Genomic DNA, 23,971 nt, shown 5'->3' on the forward strand with positions numbered 1-23,971 from the left:
TTGATGAGTACGCCACCACATTCACCGAGAATATGAAGTTATTCCCCTACTTGGTGCCTACTGAACTCTCCAAGATAAATAGGTTTGCTAACGGATTGCCAGCGGAATTTGGTGAAACGGTAAAAATGACAACTACTTTGAAGACAATCGTTAGAGCAGCCAAGAATGTGGAGACCCAACTTAGGGAAAAGGGTCTGGAAAGAGCTAAAGTATGGGAGAAGAGGAAGTTTGAGGGGTCTTCAAGATCCAACAAGAAAAATAGGTTCCCGAAGTCGGACCCCAACAACACGGGGTATGGGGATAACAATGAAGAGAAGTGGTGTGACAAGTGCAAAAGGAAACACATTGGGAAATGCTCTAAAGAGGTGACCTGCTTCAAATGCAGGAAGACCGGTCATTATGCCAATGAATGCGCGACCAAGAGAGAAGTATGCTTTAAGTGTGGTGAAGGACACTTCAAGCAATATTGCCCAAAGAGGAGAGGAGCTACAAAGTCAAACGTACAACCGAAGCCAAAGGCAAGAACATTCCAGATGATCCTTGATGAAGCAGGTGACGATGCAAGGGATTAGGAGTAAGGGTCTATATATCTTAAGATCAAGATATAAATTAGCCATATAGATAGTATTATGTGGTGTAGGCTTTTATAAGAGGCATAATGTAAAGTGAACTTGAACATCTATGTAATCGTTTCAAGAAATAATATAAACCTTAGTTACGTTATCCTATGTGTTAAATGACTATGTGAAATTATTGTATGGTGACTTGGAGAACTGAGAGGCAATAATTGGGACGAGTATAAATAGGTGTGAAAGGTAGTAGAGGCTTATACTACCGGAAGCACATGACTCACACTTGGATCAGGGAAAGTCACAAGGTTACCAAGGCGCTTGTAATTGATTCCGTTTTGTTTATGTCTGTCGTTACCATTGTTTCGGTAGTGACCAATAAGATGATTGATATTCCGACCCTAGTTTTCATATCAAATCGAGTCTGAATAAGATAAGTATGTTACGTGGTTCAGAGAACCAAGTTTGATGTAGCATCCGACTTAAGCCAGAAGATTGAAGAAACATATAATCGAAGCGATCTATAGAAGTATCTCGATCGCCTTTAAAGTAAGAAACTTGTAAATAGAAGTGCTACATGATAGAATGTGATTATATCACATTAGAACATGAAGGAATGTATCCTCCATTCTGGAATCTGACTAAAAAAGACTTGAGTCTAAGCGTTGCATCATACGATGAGAGGCCATTAGAACATGACCCATCGGTCTGTTATGATAATCGAAGTAAAGAACTTATCTTAAGTTAAGTCTGTTTAAGAAGGAGCAGGAGTCTCCAATAAGGATCGATTTTGTAACTCGAAGGTTATGATTGAAAGTCTAACATAGTATGAAGAATGGGTGCAAGATTGAGCACCGTCAACAGTCAAGAAGTCCAAGAGTTAGATACTCATTTGAAAGGATGTAAGAGTTACAGTTATTACCTAGGATGAAAAGATAACGTATGGAGTCATTATACAAGCCTTGTTTTGTTGATGATTCTGGGACATAATCATCCTAAGTGGGAGATAACTGTAACGCCCACAAATTTAGGCTAGTCAATTTAGAGGTAATAAGCGTTAAAAATGATTTTTAGATTCTAAATAATCTTAACCAAAGTTATAGTATATTTTACAAGAATTTCGTACATATAAATAACGCTGGAATCCGACTTATAACGAAGAAATTATGACCTGTCGAAGTTTTGTGATTAAACCGGCACGACTCCAAGTATCGTAAAAAGCAAATTTTTGAAAAAAATACCTTTTAGCCTTAGAATATAAACAAAATCCATAGTAGACGTTAAACCGAGAGTGTACATATAGAGAACGTCCACACTTGACTTCATTTTAAGAAGTTATGGTTTTTCGAAGATTCAACGTAGCAATGTACAGCTTGGAAATCGAATTTTAGATCGGTCGGTTTTTAGCCAAGATGATATAAACGAGATTTGAATATCTCATTAATAGGAGCTCGACGATATAAAGACAACCAAAAACGGACGTCGGATGACAAATTTATGAATTTTTAATGGACTTTAACTGTCTAAGCTTGTTAAAATATAACTTTAAAAATAAAGTCAAAATTATCCGATGGAGTCTAAACGAAAGTTGTATATCACATCAATAGCTACACGTGGATATAAATAACGTCGAAAATGGAGCTCGTGTGCGAAAGTTATGAATTTTACAAGATAATTAATTTTCAGATTAATCAGAATGCGACACGTGGCGCGATCTAGCACCACACCTTCTTCCCCACGGCTTGCCACCAGATTGTGACACGGGGCACATTACACCCAACGTAACGCTTTGGTACGCCCAACGTACTGATCAATTACAGCCTATAAATTGAATCCGCAAATCACTCAATTATTCACACCATTCCATCCTACTCCCCCCAGGCCTCAATGCCTTTCTCTAGCACTTCCTAGGTGTTAGTAGCGAAGCGTCGGAGCGTCAGAAAACCCCGAGAAGTTGTTGGGTACAAAGTTATCCATGTATGACTTTGTAAATGGTTTGACTTTTGTAGACCCACTTGCATGTGGTAAAGTAGCCTTGTGACATGATATATATATATATATATATATATATATATATATATATATATATATATATATATATATATATATATATATATATAGAGAGAGAGAGAGAGAGAGAGAGAGACATGTAAACACCTCTATATAAGGTGAGTTCATTCCACATGTAGAGGTGTGTTTGAGAGATGTAACATTGAGAGTGCTAGTGTGTGTTAATTATGTAGATTTAGATATAGATCCTTTTTTGTAACACCTTTCATAATCGAATGCATCTCTTAAACACCCAAATCACTGTGTTCTTTGTGTGTTCTTTACTTCCGCATGTCAAATCAAATGCTCATGATTCACATCAATTGGTATCAGAGCGGGTCTTCGAATATCAACATGATTTTTTTAAGAAACGGTTCTCAGTTTGGCTACAATCATCACAATTGAAACATTTATGGCGAGTCTCTCTATGATCTCTCTAAATCTCGTTGATTCGTGCTTGTGTTCTTGAATTTTTGATCATTTTGACTCATTGGATCATTTTTTTTTGAAAAACTCATTTGTTGTGATCCAATAATTTTTCCGTTGATCAAAGTCGATCCAATCTCATATCTGTTTGTTTGATTCGATTCTAAATTTGCAAGGGTTCATTTTAATCCAGATTTAGCCCAAAACCATTTTAAATTCGTTACTGTTCATCTAACAAGTTCGAAGTCCAATCCAATGATGATCAGTTGGTTATCAAGTCGTAAGCCCATTTTGATTACTCGAATACTGTTCATGAGTCAGTTTCTCTATCTAATCCTTTCGTGTATCGTTGTTCATTTCTTTGAAGTTCGATTTCATATCAATGAGCGTCAATAATTTGAAATCAAAGTCAAATAGGCTGATGATTCTAGTTCATATCTGGAATTAAATCTCGAACTAGTTGATATCAAAATGGATTCGACTGAAATATGATTTTTCACTTGTTTATTGTTCGTGATCATTCATCAGAATCATATTTTGATTTTCAATCCAATGGAATTTCTAGGCTGAAATTTTAATGTGTTGGCATCGATTTTCAACCAGAAAGCAAAAACAGGAACGCAAATGTTGCTTGTAATGCTAGAAATCGATTTGATTGAGGAAGTCAAACTCGAAGATAAAGTCAAAATTAGATTTTCTATGTTTTGTGTTCGATGATCGAAGTGCTTCAAGTTTTGATTTCGAATTTGATTTGGAATCGATGGTTGATTGATTTTGATTTCGAAGATTTGTTGATCGATGGTTTGGTTTGGCGTCAATGGTTTTGCTATCTCATCGATTTCAGTTCACGATTTGGTTCATATGAGAGTCGTGTTTACAGTTGAATGGTTACATATCGATGTTCGATGGGAACGAACATGGTAAAGTTGATAGTGATTTCGAATGTTGTACACTCATTTCAGGATCGATGGTCGATTGATGGGTGAATGGTTGAATGCGAAGGTTTCTAATTGATTTGTTAATGTCGATATGTTAACAGTCTTTAGGAACGATTTTTTATGGGAATTGAAGGCTTGAAGTGAACAGTCGAATGATCTAAGTGTTTGGAATCACATATCCGATTTCGAAGATTTGGAGTCGATGGTATTTCGAAGGATGATTTGGTTAATGTCGACGTTTGATAACGACTCTGGAACTTGGACTTGATAATCGAAGACTTTGGGTTGATGAAGTTTCGAAGGCTTGATGCCTAAAAGCGAAAGTATGGCTTTGGAAAGGTCAATGTTTGGAAGATTTTTGATCGCGAAGGACGAAGGTTTTGTATCGATGATCGACTGGAACTAAAGAAGAAGAAGATAATGGAAAGTTTCGAATTTAATCCTTTAAGTTTTGAATGTTTGACAATTTCTACCCACTTTCGAAATGAGGACTAATTTTTCGAAAGTTTGAAGAATTGTGCAGTTGTTTCGAAATTGTTCAGGAAACGTTTCGAAGATTTGGCAGAATAAACCCACCTTCGACATTGGGCTGGAATTTTGAGAAATGGAATAATTTTCGAATCAGGCCCCTGCAGTTAATGCGAATTGATGCTTTCTACCCAGTTTCGCAAATGGGGGAGAGTTTCGCATTTTTGGCTGTTTTGGGCGCACTGGGTCACTGCAAAATTTTGAAATTGACAATTTTTACCCAATTTTGAGAAATCTTGTCAAAGGCGGTCCGTGAACAAAGCTAAAAATTGAAGATTCTTTGGATTTTTTGGAGTGAAGCAAAATGTTTATGCATGTGTTAAGGGGGAGTTTTGGATAGAAAAATTCTGAATTGAGCACTTTCTCATTCCTTTCTTGGTTTTATAATCATTTTTCGATTATAAAAAGGGGGAGAGATTTATATGGAAATTCGATAATTGAATTTTTCATATTACGCGGACTTGAAAACCGAAGTGACCTTGAGTATTGGAAATTTATGGAATGATTCGATTGAAGATTCGGAAGTGGTTTCGATTCATGATGGGTTTGGACTTATTAAATATTTTTGGAGTGTGCTTTTATGCTCAAACTTAGATAATTTTTTTGGAGATTGAGAAACTCCTAATTACCTTTTGATGCTCGGTTCGTATGGTCTCAATTCTAGAACCCAAATTGAAGAATCATGGAAGAATTGAATATTTGATGTTCGTCTCTACATGTGTCACGTTTGAGGCTCGGTTCATGAAGTTGCTCGAGTTTGGAAGATTTGAAGCAGGTCATCAATTCCTAACTTTGAGGGGGAGAATGTTGGGTACAAAGTTATCCATGTATGACTTTGTAAATGGTTTGACTTTTGTAGACCCACTTGCATGTGGTAAAGTAGCCTTGTGACATGAGAGATAGAGAGAGATAGACATGTAAACACCTCTATATAAGGTGGGTTCATTCCACATGTAGATGTGTGCTTAGTGTGTGTTAATTATGTAGATTTAGATCTAAATCCTTTTTTGTAACACCTTTCATAATCGAATGCATCTCTTAAACACCCAAATCACCGTGTTCTTTAATTCCGCATGCCAAATAAAATGCTCATAATTCACATCAGAAGTAGAGCTTTCGGCTTAGAAGTTCTGCCCACGCAGAGTCCGATTTCTCGCTAAGCCACCTGTAAGTTAAGTTACGTTTACTGTACTTTAAGTATAACTTATATTTAAGTTCATTATCGTTATTATGACCCTATACACAAGATTTATCAGTGATTCCAAGTCGTTATACTGATTGATCTACTTACGGGGATGATGTCTAGGCTGGATTTAGTGAGGTGTTTAAAATGAGATTTCCAAACAGTATACTTTATATACCAAACAGACCCTACCCCCAAAATGATCCTACCTGGTTGTCTCTTATCAACTATAGATAAGTAGACTTTGAATTAATGATGAATCTAGACTAATAATTAGTCGCAATAGACTAAGACTTAGTGATAATGACACTAGGTTACGTAAAAGGAAAAAGACATTTGCTAGAAGCGAAGCATTGTCCGAATTTCGAGTCATCACTTTAACATGTGAGTGCATAGTCCATTTCATGAACATGATTTTGATACAAGTATTAATTAAAGTATTAACTATATGTTTATGTGTGAGATATTTGATATTACCTGAATTACGTGTTATGAGCATATATGATAATATACGATAATTTTGGACTTACAGAATAAACCTAAATTAATTAAGATGAATATCAGGTAGTATCTCCTTATGAGTACGGGTGAGATATACACGGAGGGTAAAAATTTAAAATTTGTCATTGATCCGAGAGTATGAATTAGACATAGTCATCCGTCCTTAGTCCGAGAGTATGGAGAGGACATAGTCATTTGTCATTAATCCGAGAGCATGGATTAGACATAGTCATTCGTCCCTAGTCCGAGAGTATGGAGTAGGCACATTCATTTGTCATTGATCCGAGAACATGGATTAGACGTAGTCGTTTATACCCGATCCGGGAGTATGGATTAGGTAAAGCCGTTCATTTTAGATCCGAGAGTATGAATCGTGTCGTTGTGATGATCGACGGGGTGGGGTAAATTGCTTATATGAGGTGAAATTGTATCTTGCGAGTTCTAATATATATATATATATATATATATATATATATATATATGTTATAACATTATGGGATTGAAATCCCTATGTACTCACCAGGTTCTAAAATATATATATTTTATTGTATCACATGTAACAGTATGAAAGATACATTCTACTGAGAGATTAAAGGAGTATTATGCAACTAGTTTAATTACTGTAAGGTTTGTAATATTTCGTTATGCTTATGTTTATGTATTGACGATGACATCCTAATGTTTTAATATAAATAGAATACATTTTTTCGAAAATGATTTGATAATATGATTATCATGTTTTCTGGGAACAAATTCCGCAATATTATTCTTCAAAAATGATACTCTTATTTTTTTTAATAAGCATAGACAAATCGATATTTTTCTGCCTGTGAAATTGGGGATGTCACAGAATGCACATCCGTTGAACACTTATAGAAAAGAATCGGTCAAATTTGAGTTCATATGAGAGAGTTATTATTGTTCAAGGTTGAGGACAAATTATGCACATGTATGGTAAAAAAAAATGACGAACTCTGAAAAATTTAAGTTTTCAAGTACCTATGTTTTGGTCTATGTAACTCATGTTATACTTATCCAAATCAACTCATTATTGAGCCTAAGACAAAGAAGAAGATGCCGGAAGAAGAACCAACGAAATCGAGTCCATAAGAGAGAGTTATAAATGTATAAAGTTGAAGATTTTTTTACACATGTATGGTAAGAAAAAAATAACCAAGTCTTATAAGTTTTAAGTCTTCAAAGTACCTATATTTAAGATCATGTAATTTAGATCATACTTATTCAAATTAGTAGATTCTGGAACTTAAGATGTAGCCAAAACATAAAAAATACAGGTTGAAGAATCAATTCATTCAGAATTCATAAGAAAGAGTTACGAGTCTAATATGTATCCAATAAACAAACTAAGAAATCCCGATTCGGTTTTTACCTGGACCGAATGGTACTGGACCGTATATTCGTTAGAACTTAAGGGGACTAAGTACCTATATGAAATAGTTATATGATACGAATAACGTTGTCATAAGTTTTTTTGATGCAAAATAATTTCTATAATACTCATCCCTAATTTTTATAATATGAATTAATTTAATTTCATTTATTGGAATTTTTTCAACTCCCAAACGATTTGGATTCATGAGTTATTTCATTGGAGTATAGTAACCAAAGAGAACAATATAATGGTAATAATCGAGTTAAATATACATTTATTCCATTAGTTTGTCCATTCTTTTAACTTTGGGTTATTTCTCTTATCTTTTCATTCAATCCAATCAAACATACCCATTCAATCGCTAAATCGAGCACCTTTTTCCCTAATCCACAGTGGGTACTGCATTGATTGTTTAGATTTTGTCGAAGTCTCACGCGATTCGTACTCTTATTGACTCGTTTAACTAGGAGGGTTTTCGTGTTCTTGATCATTTGTTCTGTTAAATTATTCCAGTTTCTCGTTTTCCTTTTCGATACCCTGTTAGGGTTTCCGACACCAGAACAAAAGAGCCAATTGGGGTTGACGGTGTGTATAAGTTCGATTGTCGATGGAGGCGGCCGCTAGCGTCGCCGTCGCAGCGCGTGGTGTTTCTCTGACGATGCCATCCTCTCAGTCTCAATCTTCTCGGAAAGAATGGCGTGTTGTTTCAGACCATCCCGTTCAAAACTCCGGCAACGACGTAAGTTCCTTTAACTGATGTTTTTTCATTTTTCGTTTTTTCCCTCACAATGTTAGGGTTTTAGTACATGTTATCTGTTTCGATTATCAGGACTTGGACCGTTCGAAGCTAGGGCAGGGTGACGAGAGACTGGTATATGAGGTATGATACTTGTTCGTTTGAGTTAGTGTTTTTAGGTTTTCTCTTATTCAAGCTGGGTCTGGGTGTAAAGGAGTGTGATTTGTGTGCATCAGGGTAGAGAATCTGTGAATGGAGGTTCCGATCATGAACTGCGTCTTGATGATGTTGTGAAACAAAGAGAACAACTTCAACATTTAGAAGTTAATCTCAAAGCTCGACTTATAGCCAGATCAGAAGTAATGGGGATGCAGGAAGGCTTTGATTCTCAGATCAAAGAGCACATTACTGCATCTGTCAAACTGCAGGTTAGTAAGAATGTCTTTGATCCTATAGTTTATTTTTCGCCATAAATTACTTGTCACTTACTGGAATGTGGTGGTATAAAGGAGCAACTACATGAAAGGGAAAAAGCTATAATGGAATTGCAAAGGACTTTGGATGATAAAGATAAAGAACTTCATGCAATTAGTTTGGATCATGAAGCAGTATGTGTGACCTGTAAACATTCATTTCATTCTTTTTATTTCATCTGTCATTATTTAATATAACTGCTATTCTCCATTGGTACAGGCATGGGCTAAAGAGGACCTCTTACAAGAGCAAAACAAAGAATTGGCAACCTTCCGGTATTTCTTTGAATATATATATATATATATATATATATATATATATATATATATATGTGTGTGTGTGTGTGTGTGTGTGTTGGTGAATAGTGACAGTTTAGGTCTCAGTTTTTTGTTTAATGAATTATTTTTATAGGAGAGAGCGTGATAATGCTGAAGCTGAAAGGGCTCAACATCTTCAAAAAATCCACGACTTACAAGAACATGTTCAAGAAAAAGAGCGCCAGTTCTTGGAATTACAGGAACAGGTACTCTACTTTGCATGTTTATAATTTCTATGCTGTTTGCTTCCATCATAGAAAATGGCAATGCAAACATTACAAAGCTATTAACTTTTTTTCCCTTTGTGAAAAAATGTTATGACCTGTGCCATTTTTTCAGCATAGAGTTGCTCAAGAAACTCTCATTTATAAAGATGAGCAAATAAGAGAGGCACAGGCTTGGATTGCACGTGTTCAGGAGATGGATGCCTTGCAGTCAAATACAAATCACTCATTACAAGCTGAACTCAGAGAACGCACTGAACAATACAACCAGCTTTGGGTTGGTTGCCAGAGACAGGTTGCTTCTTAAGTTACAAAAATAGTGTTACAAGTTATACAGACAATTCTACTTTCACATATCTGACATTGATGACGTGTCAGTTTGCTGAGATGGAGAGGCTTCATTTGCACACACTGCAACAACTTGAAATTGAGTTGTCTGAGGCAAGAGAAAGAAATGGCACTATCTCTGATGGGAACCGCACTACTCATGTGAAGGATGTATCTCATTTTGTGCATAACAATGGAAGCCAGCTGGAGGGTAGAGGAGGAAGCAGCCCTGCTGGCGATTCTAGGGGCGTCCAAAATGGAGATGCAGAAGTTGTCTCTTCACAGGTAGATGTTGGTATTTATATGTATACAGAAAGTCATTTACATAAAATAATAATAATCTATTGGATTTCAGAATGAAAATCTTCCTGCTGTTCAAGTTGCTCCTCAGTCAATGCATGGAATGCCAGCTTTCTTTTCACCTGGACAGCTGGCACCTTTGCATCCATATATTCTACACCATCAAGGGTTACCTCAAAATGTGAATTCACATCTTGTTCAGTCTCATGTTGGCCAGTTTCATTCTGTGCCCACTTGGCAGAATCAACAGGTGCAAGCAGATATATTCTAATTTGTGATTTCACAAGAGTTTTACTGTATACTTATTCTTTACTTTTTTTTTCAGGCTATCTCAGAAAGTTTACAAATCCCAGTTCATGAACAGTATTCTTCCCAAGATGATCAAAATTCATTGAGACAGTATGAAGCGGCTGTAAATGAGCAATCACAGCAGAGCTTGCAGCAAATATCGTCTCAGTTTCATGACACTTTAAGGTTGAGTGATTCTGACAATGGCAATTTACACCAGGTTAGCTTTTTCTATACTCTAGACTACTGAAATCAAACAGAAGTCTCTGTATCGAATGAATTAGGGAAATTGACTGAATGGTTACAGACTCCACTGATATTCAAGAGACCAGGAGTCTCCTAGAGCTCAAGCTCACAAGCAATTCAGTTACAGAAGTACATAACCCTCTAACGAACTCATGATCAGCTATTTAGAGCTCTGATGCACCGGCTCTACATAGAAAAGACTAGATTGCCCTTTTACATTACATGCTCATGTTTTGTTCTGTGAAAGACTAAACTCTTCCTCCTCTTGCATAAGTAAATTGTAATGGTCCAGCAGCTTTATGTTACCAAATCTGTTTTTTTGCTATTTTATTTTTATCCCACTAAGATTAAGTTTTGACTTTTGAGTAACAGGGAAAGAATGCAAGTTTTTTGTCTAGTCATGGAAGCGAAGCTCAAAGTCCACCCACAGAACAGCAACAGCTTGGTTCTGGTGCTACGATTGGATCTGAAGTGATTCAGTCAGTGAAGGTGAGTGAAGGCACTAGTGCCCCTGTGCCAGAAAGATATGCCCCCACTGCTTCTGAAACAAAAATGGGTCTTTTTGATGAAGAAACTTTGTTGGCTTGTGTTGTTCGTACAATTCCACCTGCTCCTGGAGGAAGAATACAAATCAGCTCAACGGTTGGTAACCCATAATAACCTCATTTCAGTTTTATATTTTTATAAAAATATGCGCTATTTCTTGTGCCTTTAATCATTTCTTATCGGTCAAATTGCAGAGAATAGCAATGTACTTTACTCTAGCTACCAGTCTGGGCAATGTACTCTTTATCTTTTATACATAATAGGCAAATGACAACATACTTGTTTTTTACCTATAAATAGCAACACAATTACACTTCGCAACCAATATAGGCATTGCTATTATGGTAAAGAAATGTAAGTATGTTGCTATTATGTGTAAAAACTATAAGTATGCTGCTATTATGAGTAATATGCTCTGCCATTATTGGTAAAAAAATGTAACTGTCTTGCTATTATGGGTGAATAGTTGTAAGTATATTGCTATTGTGGTTAAGGGTAAAAATAAAAGCATATTGCTTATGTTGATGAAAAGAGTAAAGTAGGTTGGTATTTCTTATCTGAGTATTTGACAGTTGACAGTTTGACTATTACTGTATTGACAGCTGTTGAGCAGACTGACAAAAATGCTTGCACCTCTTCGTTGGTCTGATTACGAGAACAGGCATGGAAAGTTGGTTGCCTTTCTGGGAAGTCATCCTGAAGTGAGTTCATGTTTCTGAATTCTGATTATATATATATATATATATATATATATATATATATATATATATATATATATTGCTTGTGCGTGTGTAAATGAGTTGAATTAAACTTTTTTTTTTTTCTTTGTGTTTCAGTTGTTTGTGATTGAAGGGGATTATATTCAGGTGAGGGAGGGTGCACAGGAAATCATTGCAGCTATGGTGGCTCATGCAAAAGTGCGTGCTGCTGCTGTTGCTGACTCAGCAACCTCTTCCAATCTGTCGCTGCTGTCTTCGGTTGCTGTCACTCCCATGGCAAGAACCCGATTGAAGAAGGCCCCAATGCCAGCTGTCACCTCCAATTATGGAAATGCTAATGGTGTTGGTGGTGTAAGACTTGTCACCAAACAGAATGATCAAATGAGACAAAACGGGAGGCCCACAGCTACAGCCACTCCAAATTACAATGGGAAACAGCAGCAGGGGAGCAGGTAATACTTTTTTTTTGAACATATGAAACAAAAGTTGTTCATTAGTTTACATGATTATGGTTGATAGAATCTTGTTTGTGTGACAGGAGTCGAGGAAGCTTCCAAGTGTAATGAAGTTATAGAATTGGAGTTGGAATTGAAACTTTGTTACTTTGTGTTGGAAAAAATGTATCTCCTGTGTGGGTGTCTGTTTAACTTACACTTGCAGCAGCATGGGCTTCGTGGTCTGTTGGTTATTTAAGAATGATTTGAATGGATTAAAGTTCAAGGCTTCTGGTACCCACAGTCACTAGTGCTTGCAGTAAGGTTGTGTTTGGTTTGTGGATTTCGACAGAATTTAGTTGTGTTGGAATCATTCAAATTTCATGCGGACTATCATGCTTCACAACTGGTTTTCTTGATTTATGAATGCGTATGACTTAGTCTGAGAAGGGGTGTGGCTACCTATTAGCTCATCAAGTGGTCCAACCAATACCAAACTCTTAACAATTTGGAGCAAGGCAATCCCATATTGCATTATATATGTTCCTCCTTTCATGTCATAAGTGAGTCAAAAGCCTATAAACACCTCATGTTAACAATTTGGACATAAAGCTTCAGAAAATGTTTATTCAAGATTAACACGATGACATGGCTCCGTGAAGTTTAATCTTGCAGTGGGTCATTCTGATATTCACCAACAATGGATACATGTGAATCTGTAATCTTGCATTGGGTCATTTTGATATTCACCAAAAATGGATACATGTGATTTTGTCTCTTACGCTAAGATCATCTGAACTCCTGAACGTCACAAATCCTTCACATTAGCGACGGTATTTCAAAACCACTAGTGAAGCTATGACTGATTTTGTAGATTTAGAAGACAAATCATATCATTTTTAAGGATTAGACATGCAAATATGGAGCACATAAACGTCGTGATGAAAACAATGTACACCATATATCAATTCAACATGATAAAACACCACTCCGTAAGGCTCTAATACCTAAATACCAAATTCTTAAACAAACGATTTCACCTTTTCAACACAACAATCCCCAATGTCTTCAATGACCTCATGTTGTGAAGAATATACATGGTTCTAAAGCCATGGGTTTGTGATTTCGCCAGAGTGAACCGTTCAGTCACCACTACATCCGGTTAATCTTAGTCACCATCACATCCAGTTAATCTAATTCATTGTGAATAAAATGTCTCAAATTAAATTAATGTTTGTTTTCTCATAAGTTGTTTCTCATTTGCAAGTGCTTCAAGTACAATCATTTGTCTAAACATGTTCCAAAAAAATTCAATTGTTCGGGCTACACTTGGTTTTCTCGTAACACTTGGAGTTTCAATTTTATATGGTTCTGCAACGAATTTGAAAGATGTGGGCTATGCTCAAATATCTCTTGTCAGATTTGTCTTGTTAAGAGCGATTCACTCTATTTGATGTTACATGTCATGTAAAACATATAGTTAAACTGAAATCATTAAGAATTCTTTTGACAATGTTGAAGGTTTGTATCAACAATACAACTTAATGACAATCTTACCATTTAGGTCTCCATGTTTAATCCTATTTTTCTTTAGAACTCATTAATACACTCCATTAAATCATATTCACATTCAATATCCAATGCCGTGGGCACGTTGAATTTTAGACCAAGTACATGACATGTAATTTGTAGTCGACTCAGTTGAAGAAAAATCTAATGATCCACGTACCTAATCAAATATAGTACTTAAATGACATGTTACATTGGTATAACTTTGTCTAGACAGACCTTATAGTCTATATTTATCCATCATAAACCTTGATTTTATCACTACATTTCATGATCTAGTCCCAATAGCATATTTCCAAAAATCATGTTAGCATTTCGTATAGCTTTGAGAATGAACTTCCTATAATTGATATAGTATGTGTTGGTGATTTTAGTGTCACCGGTTCATTTTATCTAATAAGATTGATGTTGGTATGACCAAAATCAGATTTGACTGGGGTTGTGCCCCTATTTCTAACAAGACGTGGACAACTATTAGTGCTCCCACTAGCTCTAATGAAAACATGCAAATCTTATTCTTTAAGCAAAATCAAGTTCCTTGATCTTATAATAAGAAAATAATTATTGTTGGATATTGGCTTCGAATGAAACCAATATACTTCATTAAAAAGCTTTGACACCCTTGAATTGCTTAAAAATGCACCTGTAAGTAGTCCTTGTGTGACAACCGTCAATTCCCGGTCAAGTCAAAGTCAAATAAAGTCAACAAGTCAAACCGGTCAACTCAATTAACCCTTGTATATTAGGGTTTACATTATGTTACTACTGTACAACTCGCTATTTTAATAAGAAGTTATCACTTGAAAAATCCATATGTTCAGAATTCCCAAACCCTAATCAGGATAAGTGATGAAACTACTTGGTAAAAACATTATTTCGTACCCCTCGGGGGCGTACAACATTCATAACAAGGCTTAACGGGGTTTACAAACCTTGCGTAACGAAGCTAAACAACCAAAAAGGTCTCATACGAACTCTCTCTCAAATCTCTCTCTCTCTCTCTATCTCTCTACCTCAAATCTCTCCCAAATCTCTCCAAGTATGTGAAATCTCTCCCAAATCTCTCCAAGTATGTGAAATCTCTCCCAAATATCTCTAAGTATGTGAAACCTCTCCCAAATCACTCTAAGTATGTGAAACCTCTCCCAAATCTCTCTAAGTATGTGAAACCTCTCCCAAATCTCTCTAAGTATGTGAAATCTCTCCCAAATCTCTCTAAGTATGTGAAATCTCTCCCAAATCTCTCTAGGTATGAGAAATCTCTCCAAGAATGTGAAATCTCTCCCAAATCTCTCTAAGTATGAGAAATATCTCCAAGAATGTGAAATCTCTCCCAAATCTCTCCAAGTATGTGAAATCTCTCCCAAATCTCTCTAAGTATGAGAAATCTCTCCAAGAATGTGAAATCTCTCCCAAATCTCTCTAAGTATGTGAAATCTCTCCCAAATCTCTCTAGGTATGTGAAATCTCTCCCAAATCTCTCTCAAAATCTCTCTCAACTTTTTATAATCACTTGGGGCATCCCGACCCTTGATTTAGTCGAAAACCGCTCGAAAACGGAAGTTTATGCGAAAAACAGCCTTAAGGAGCCGAAACCTCTTAAGGAGCCGAAACCTCTTAGGAACCGAGCCTCCCTTAAGGAACTGAAACTAGCATAAGAACCGAACCTCCTTCTAGAGCTGAAGTACCCTTCGCCTTCGGTCCCTCTTCAGATGGCTTCGCCTGCGATACCTGCTCGGACCGAACCTCTCCCTCTCGGTTCTAATACATCAACCGAACCAGCCTTCGGTTCTAACCCTCTAAGGACCGAAACTACGGCCAGACTTCGGAAAATATCATTTTCTTCCCGGTTTTTGACCCCAACTCCGTTTTAAGCCCGTTTTTCGTGACTTTAATGCGGGATTTTCACCCAAACTCGTATTTTAACATAAGAGACCCTAAATATTCATTTTTTTTATTTTATTTTGGGGAAAATCTTTGTCCAAGAATAAAATCTATTAAGTTAGATTTTGTGATAGAGTGTTGACTTTCTATAAGTTTATGACACAAGCAAACCCCCCATACCTTCATAGTACAACCCTCAGTCACTATTCCCCCCTACCTAGTCTACTATTGTCCTTTGGCACCCCTCCTCCAGCTGTAAAGGTTCATCAAAAGCTGAAAAATATCCTCTCTCCTTCCACTTTACTCACTCTCTCACCAAAGAGCAAACACCTCTCTTTCTCTTTCCCTCTCTAGAACTCGAGATTTCAAGGTTACTCTTGAGCTTTTCACTTCAGTCTTGATAAGTAAATTCATCCTACATTTGAATACTCTACACTCTTTCACTCAAATCATAAATCTCTTAAACAAATATCATCATATTTGTGCTTAGGGTCTTCGAATCCTCAAATATCTCACAAGTGTTCTTGACTTGGAAACCTCTTTTCTTCCACCTTCATCTCAGAGAATAACTGAAGGTGAGTTCATAACCCTACATTTTCACGTTTTCTTCAAGTTTTAGGGGGAATACAAGTTAAAAATACCAAAAACTTAACTAAACTCAAACAACAACTTTCATCAGAAAAGTCGAGTCTTATTCGCATACTGTTTTGACCATCTTAAACTTAATATCTTTCAAAACTGTTTAATATGCATGGAGTTCAGGTTATTTCCTTTAAAATGACTACTTGCACATCTCCATACGATTTTTCTACAATTTATGGTGATTTTTACAAAACTGCCTATCATTTCAGAAATGAATTCGGACCAGTCTGTGAATATGAACATTTTCACACAAGTTAGAGACTTCTAAAAATCATAATAAAAATTATGAATAAACTAGACACATTTTATGAACTCTCAAAATTTACGGATTTAGTTTTCGACTTCGTATGATTTTTCTATGATATTTTTAAAACAATGCATAAAGGTTAAAAACTAGTTACATATCTTACAATATTAACAACACTTTGTAGCATGTTGAGCAAAGTGCGTAACAATAAGTTCTAAATGTTGAATGTATTTCTTGTTAGTTTATCATCATAAACAGAAATTTAGTCATTCATCAAAATGACTCTTCATTCATTTCGAACACATATAATAAACTACTATAAGCATAGTTTATGGGTTTTTACTACATAAAAAAGGTTTTTACTCTCAAAACAAATGGGTTTTTCATATACTACTTGATAAAATATAATAGTAATAGTTTATGGATTCATATCACTAATTTATTTTCATAAAAGGTGATTTCACTTCCACCACGGAAGGGGTTTAATACTCAAACTATATGTAAACTAGTTAACGTAAGTTGTGAGACAATTCTCTCATCGTACTCTTAGAGTACGGGTTCAAATTTCTGTAATTTATAACCAGAGTCTCTTGTAGGGAGAGCGTGATAATTGTGTATAGATCTATATTGGGATTGACACCCCACACCTCGCTGCTAGCTACAGCCGAACTGGCAGGTCTACGTGTGACAAGAGTCATAGGATCTTAACGTCTGAAAAACGTTGTTACAAGTTATTTCTCGTCAAGTATGGTTATAACGACTCACATAGGGAGTTAACAATCTTTCAAGTTTACAGGGAACATTCTACTTTAAAAGGGGTTTTATCTATTTAAAACTACAATCATGTTATAAGTATAAAACACACTCATACTCTCGGTCCTGGGATTTAGGACTGCATGTCTTTTATAAGGAAAATATTGGATTTTCTTTGGAAATACATTTCTATTAACAATACGTTTCATCTAGAATTGTTAGACTTCAGCTATAATTGCTAAGTGTATATGATATAGTTTTATAAGAATCTAGTCACAATCGACTTAGAATTGGTGGGCCCGCCTTACTTTCTGTTCCTTGTTTGGTTGTGGACCTAGGGCAGACCTATTATATTCGACGGTTTATTTAACTTAAATTTTATATAACTTATATACATTTGGTGATTATGGAAGGAATCTACGAGTATTCTAGGGTACATTATCGCATAACATAGGAGCGTTCATTTCACACTTAATAAAGAAAATATTGGATTTTATGGAATCATACTCTGTCGCTTTTACAAGGAAAATGATTTTCCTCAAATAAAACGCTTATGAACTCACCAACTTAATTGTTGACACTTTTCAAAACTACTTGTATTCTCATGAAATCAGTGAAATAGGAAATCAACAACATTTTGAGGATGGAACGTTAAATCGTCAAACAGTCCATTTTGTCATCATAATGTAATTGATTTTGAAACATGTAAACATATACTATGGTGTAACCTTTTCAATTATATTTATGATGGTTGTATTTACTTTGAGCACTATTATACTCGTTGTTGTGATACTATACATGAAGTCCTCCACCCCCGGACGTTTCCGCCATCCTTGGTTTGGGGGTGTGACACCTTGTAGAAAGGTGTTTATAAACTTCAAAGGATGTCATATTAAAATCAGATTTGACGGCAAAAAATTTAGTAATAACTTCGCTTGTTAATAGATAGGAAAAAAATCCTTAATTTATAGTACTTGGGTAAGGACCGAGTCCGGTCACCCTAACAAAAATAAAGAACTACTTTTTTCCATACAAATCTTTCACTTTAAAGTATTTTGTAGCTTAAAAACATTGTTTCTAAGAGAAATGTAGCTGTGCACTATGTATGATTACTTTTCATCGACTTCATCTTATATTCTTAGTTCTAAAACATTTATCACTCTTTACTTCGGATAAAAAAATTCCATCATTAACTGATCCAAATCATTCAATTTTAGATCTTTAGATAGACAAGAGAATGTTAATTTCCTAATCTAATTTGAAAATTTTGTCAAAATATTTATTAAATATAGTTTAAGATGAGTATGAGGTACAAGATTACGGTGTTGTCGGGGCTTCGTTCGAATGATTTTCGTTAATCATGGGTTGCCAAAGTGCTTAAATGAAAAGGCTTCTTGGATGATAAGCTTTGTATAGGTGAATCGTCCATCATTATGGCCGTACACAGACAAACCACCATTTGGACTGAAATTTGTTTGCATCAATTTGAAAGTACATTGTTTAACCACTTTGCAACTTGTATTCACATGATTTTTCAACGTGGAGCTTTTATTAGAATTATAAAACTTACCATATTATTTGCGTCGGACATTTTTCTCTATGTTGTTCATAATGCACATATTAACATTATGCAAAATAGTTGGGTTAAACGAACAAACTTCTACAACATCGACACTCATATAGTTTTTTGAGGTTAAATCATTAGTACCAATGGAAGTGCAAACAAAAGCTTGTAAGGATGTCATTTCCATAGTGGAAAACTAAGAAAGAAGTCGAGAGTACGAGATTGTGAAAAATATTGACAACAGAAAATTTTTTAGAAGTATGTTGAAATCAAATGAACCAACACCAGTTTATATCAATTCTTGAAGGGAAAATGTTTATTTTAGGATCCAAAGGGTAATAAACGACTACATAATGGCTCTATGGACGCTTTTAAATTTATTTTTACTACCTAAATGGTAGTATCCAAAAATACAGCTTTTTTAAGAATAAAATTTAGGATTGAAATATCTGAATAAATTCTGATGGTAACACCCCGTTTTATATTAACTAGGGGATCCATATAATATCCGAAAAGAATATTGTTGGATCCATATTGCAATGACCCGAACTTCTATCATCTAATTAACTAGGGAATAATCAGAATTTTCTAACAAGTGCGGAATTCTAATAAAATTTAAACACTCTACATCCCAAGTTACATTAGGGTTTACAATAAAATCATACATGTCAATTGAAATGACAAGGAAATTAAAACCTACTCTAAGTCCTTGTGCTCATATCTTCTCTCTTGGTACCACGACTGCTGCTACTTGAACCTGCAAAACACGGAAACATATCTCCAACACCAGACAACAATGTCTGAGGAGTTATATTCATTCTATTTTCCGTGCTCATCTACTATTTCCATCTTTCGTACTCTAATCTTTTTTCTTATCTTCTATCTCGTGCTCTATATTCTAAACTTTTCTTCTCATGGCATAGACTACCACTATTTCTCATCTCATCACATCTTTCTCTTTTCTTCTGTCTCTTCTCATGCCTTAACATTCTAGTATATCATATGCTATTATCTCCAATAACACTTACTGCTATTCTTCACACCCATCTATATTTCTTAGCTTATTCTCAAGCTCATCTCACACTTTCCACATTCTCTATCTATGTCCCTACCTCTACCTCTTATTTACTCTTATCTTAATCTTTATATCTCCCTTCATACTCTATTTCATCTCATCTTTCCTTTACTCTTCTTTATGATCTATGCATGCTCTTCTCTTGATCTTCTTTCTTCATCTCATACTTCTCATTTCAATACCTCGTAGACCCCTTAACACTTTCTTTCTTTCCTTGAATCCCTCATGTATTATTTATAAGTTCCCAAAAGAACTTCATTACCATATTCCACTCATGTAACCTTTTATCTATCTTTTCTAACTATTCATAATCCTTAATTCCCGCAGGAATAATCTATCTACATCCCTAAAGGGTATCATCTCATTTCTGAAGGAATCGTACTTTTGTCCTCGGAGGAACCTCTATCTCATTCCTAAAGGAATCATAATCTTGTCCCCGAAGGAACCATCTATTAATTCCTGAAGGAATCATAATCTTGTCCCCAAAGGAACCTCTATTTTATTCCCGAAGGAATCATAATCTTGTTCCCGAAGGAACCATCTATCGATTCTCGAAGGAATCATAATCTTGTCCCGGAAGGAACCGTCTATTAATTCCCGAAGGAATCATAATCTTGTCCCTAAAGTAACCGTCTATTAATTCCTGAAGGGATCATAGTATTGTCATTGAAGGAACCATCTATCTCTACATCTCTATCTATGTTATGTGATTCATCACATAACATTTGTACCATGGAAAATCTATCTTTGTATCTCATTAAGAGATCTTCTACTACACATTTAGTACTTAAATCATTAAGTACTTTTTCTTTATCTATGTGTATTAATATATGTATTCTCCACCATACCATTCATGTATATATACACATAGATACATGCACTCATTCATAGGATTATAGTACATATAATCTCATTCTTTCTTTATCTACTCTCAAGGGTATTACTCATAATACTCTTGTTCTATCTCTATACATCTGTAATGCCTGTGTTTCCAGGATAGACATTAATGATGATGAAATAGTCTAGGTTAACCTTTGTAACTCATTTTGAAGAAATGAAGAGGAATTATGTGATTATTATGTGAATTATGTGTTTTATACTTAATTATTAGGATTTAATTAATTAAGAATAAAAATGAGCGTAAAAAATAAATGTTAGATAAAGTCGATATCTATTAAGAAAGTTGTAGTGGTCGTGACAAGGTTTCCGGATATATAAAGAATACCGAAATCCGAGTTATAACGAAGAAGTTATGACCAGTCGAAGTTTCGCGACAAAACCGGCACGGTGCCGAATGACGTAAAAAGTGAGTTTTTGATAAACTACTTTTTAGCCTTGGCGATCTAAATGAAAGTCATAGTATTCGTTAAACCGACAGTATGTATAAAAAGAACATCCAAATCTGACTTCGTATGAGGAAATTATGATTTTTCTAAGTTTCAGCTTAGCAGTAGACAGCTAAAAACTCAAATTTTAGATCGAGTGATTTTTAGCCGACACGACCTAAACGAGAATCGAAGGTCTCGTCGATAGTAGTACAACGGTAAAAAGACAGACGAAAACGGACGTCGGATGAAGAAGTTATGAATTTTAACGGATTTCCTGTCCCGGTCTGTTAAAAATAATAATATTAAAATTAAAGTCAAAATTAGCCGACGAAGTATTAACGAAAGTTATAGAGCGTAATTTTACCTACGCGTGCATGTAAAGAACGTAAAAAACGGAGCCCGTATGCGAAAGTTATGGATTTTAGAAGTTCGGACACAAAAATCGAGAAAAGATGCGAAATCCGAGGAATTTCGCATGGTTGGTGTTCGGCCACGTCACCCTCGCCTCGCTGCTGACCCGTGTACGACGCTGATGACGAGTCTGAAGCGTGGCCCAGTCAGAGACCGACGCGTGTCGCATACGTGGCATGTCCGAAGCGAGCCACGTCTCGCCTACGAGCTTCCGACGCGCCTCCTACACCTCGCCTCCGTGTCTCGCCCTCGCACCAACCATCTGTCCCTCTCTCATGCGAGCCACGTGCTCCCCTCGGTCCGAAGTCTCCCCTATAAATAGAAGGGTGCGAGATTTCCCGGCTAGAATTGGAAATTTGGCATTTTCACCCCTAAATCAATATTTTAGCTATTTCTACTTCCCCCGAAGCCCCGGAATCATTTTTAACACTCGGAATACGCCCCGAAGTGCCCGTAGAGCCCGAAAAAAATTTATCTTTTCGGTTTTGAAGCTCCAACCTCACAGGACCAGGTTTTTCATTAAAGCCCCCCCCCCTCCCCCCCCCCCCCCGGTTTTATTGGAAATGCTCATTTTAAGAAACGAAGTGCTGCCCGATTATCGTCTTATCAAGTGAGTGTATAGTCACTTTCATCTTACACATAGATATGAAGTATTTTATATAAAATACGTGCTATGTGTATATGTATTGTTTGTTTATTTGAAATGATTGTTGAATGAATGATTTATACAAGTTTTAAAATGATCTAAACTGTATATGTATTTAATCTACAAATATGTTGGGTATAACATGGGTAGATGGAATAGTTGGTGTGTGATAAAATGATGAGAGGCCTATTGTATAAACCCTGGCGACTATGAGACGTAGTGCCTATTGTGTAAACCCTGGCGACTATGAGACGTAGTGCCTATTGTATAAACCCTGACGATTATGAGACGTAGTGCCTATTGTATAAACCCTGGCGACTATGAGACGTAGTGCCTATTGTATAAACCCTGACGACTATGAGACGTAGTGCCTATTGTATAAACCCTGGCGACTATGAGACGTAGTGCCTATTGTATAAACCCTAGCGACTATGAGACGTAGTGCCTATTGTATGAACCTTGGTAGCAATGGATTTTGGATAAATTCCTTAGGTCAATCCTGAGGAATGAATAGAGGAAGGATAGTCGATTCTTAGGGTAAATCCTTAAGAAATAAGGGAGATATGGGGATGGGTAATTGGGTTGATTGTTTGATGATTGAATATAATAATTGTATTATTGTGGGTTGAAAACCCTATATACTCACCAGGCTCCCAAGCCTGACCCATCAGTTTATTTGTATCACATGTATCAATTCGAAGATGCTTTACACTGAGAGATTAAAGGAGATGTAAATCACTAGTGTAAATGAATGTAAGTTTTCTTTATGCTTATGCTTCTGTATTGACGATGACATCCCAAGTTTTAAAATGAATAAAATACATTTCTTCCGAAATGCTTTGATAATATATTTATCATATTTTTCTGGGGACAAATTCCGCATCTTTTAGAAGATTACTGTGATTTTATTTTAAAAAACATAAACTAAATCGGTATTTTCTGGCCGTGAAATTTGTAACATCCGGATTCCCAGGTATCTTATTTTATGTATCTTTATTGAATATTAGAGAGGGACTCGGCGAGTTGACGCTTAAACTCGCCGAGTAGGAACGACGTTGCTGACTGTATTAAATGAATGGACTCGGCGAGTCCATGCGTGGACTCGGCGAGTCCGTGCTGTTAAGTGAAACCCTAATCCTCGGGGCCTGAGCCCTATTTAAAGGCCTTTATGGCCTCCATTTGCGGCCAATGCACCCCAGAGGAACCCTAGAGAGAGTAGTAAGAGAGTTGAGAGCAAAAGGAGGCTATTTCTTCATCTTTTTGTGTGGTTTGGCTTGAAGGAAAATAGGAGCACACATCTAGAATGTGAAGGGGACTGGATCTGAGCTAATCATCTTGTGGTATCATCTTTGGAGGTATAAACCTTTCCCATTTCGTGTTATATTGTTGGATTTCTTGCTTTTAGGGTTTTTACCCTCATTTTATGGAAGATCTAGAGAGTATGAGGTCCACTTTGAGATTTTGACATCAGATCTGGACCCATAGAGGTCCAGAGGACCTTTCCCACTCTGCTTTATGCTGATTCATGGAGAATTGGAGACTATGTTGCCATTTCTAGTGTTATTTCTCCATTTGAGGCTTGATATGGGATGCATGCACGTAAAGGTTGCACCTTTACGTGACTTTTGAGTGTTAAGGATGGATCTACTGTTTG

General features: G+C 36.1%; 1 protein-coding gene across 1 annotated transcript; it reads left to right on the top strand.

Annotated features, from left to right (window-relative positions):
* Window positions 1-7,896: 7,896 nt before the first annotated feature.
* On the top strand, window positions 7,897-12,604 carry LOC145136635 (uncharacterized). The gene is made up of 14 exons (XM_079070748.1): window positions 7,897-8,326; window positions 8,417-8,467; window positions 8,560-8,751; window positions 8,833-8,931; window positions 9,017-9,072; window positions 9,209-9,320; window positions 9,454-9,633; window positions 9,717-9,950; window positions 10,021-10,215; window positions 10,291-10,473; window positions 10,872-11,141; window positions 11,648-11,746; window positions 11,882-12,216; window positions 12,303-12,604. Exons 1-14 carry the CDS (start codon window positions 8,195-8,197, stop codon window positions 12,325-12,327), a joined length of 2,163 nt encoding a protein of 720 aa, XP_078926874.1. The 5' UTR covers window positions 7,897-8,194; the 3' UTR covers window positions 12,328-12,604.
* Window positions 12,605-23,971: the final 11,367 nt, after the last annotated feature.

The sequence above is a fragment of the Lactuca virosa genome, chromosome 9 (assembly GCF_052849685.1).
Source record: "Lactuca virosa cultivar CGN04683 chromosome 9, Lactuca_virosa_CGN04683_v6, whole genome shotgun sequence".
NCBI lineage: Eukaryota > Viridiplantae > Streptophyta > Magnoliopsida > Asterales > Asteraceae > Lactuca > Lactuca virosa.

Coding starts and splice junctions, on each gene's coding strand:
- LOC145136635 (XM_079070748.1), top strand. CDS start 8,195: ATGGAGGCGGCCGCTAGCGTCGCCGTCGCAGCGCGTGGTGTTTCTCTG. Junction 8,468..8,559: donor ACGAGAGACTGGTATATGAG/GTATGATACTTG, acceptor TGTGTGCATCAG/GGTAGAGAATCTGTGAATGG. Junction 9,634..9,716: donor GGGTTGGTTGCCAGAGACAG/GTTGCTTCTTAA, acceptor ATGACGTGTCAG/TTTGCTGAGATGGAGAGGCT.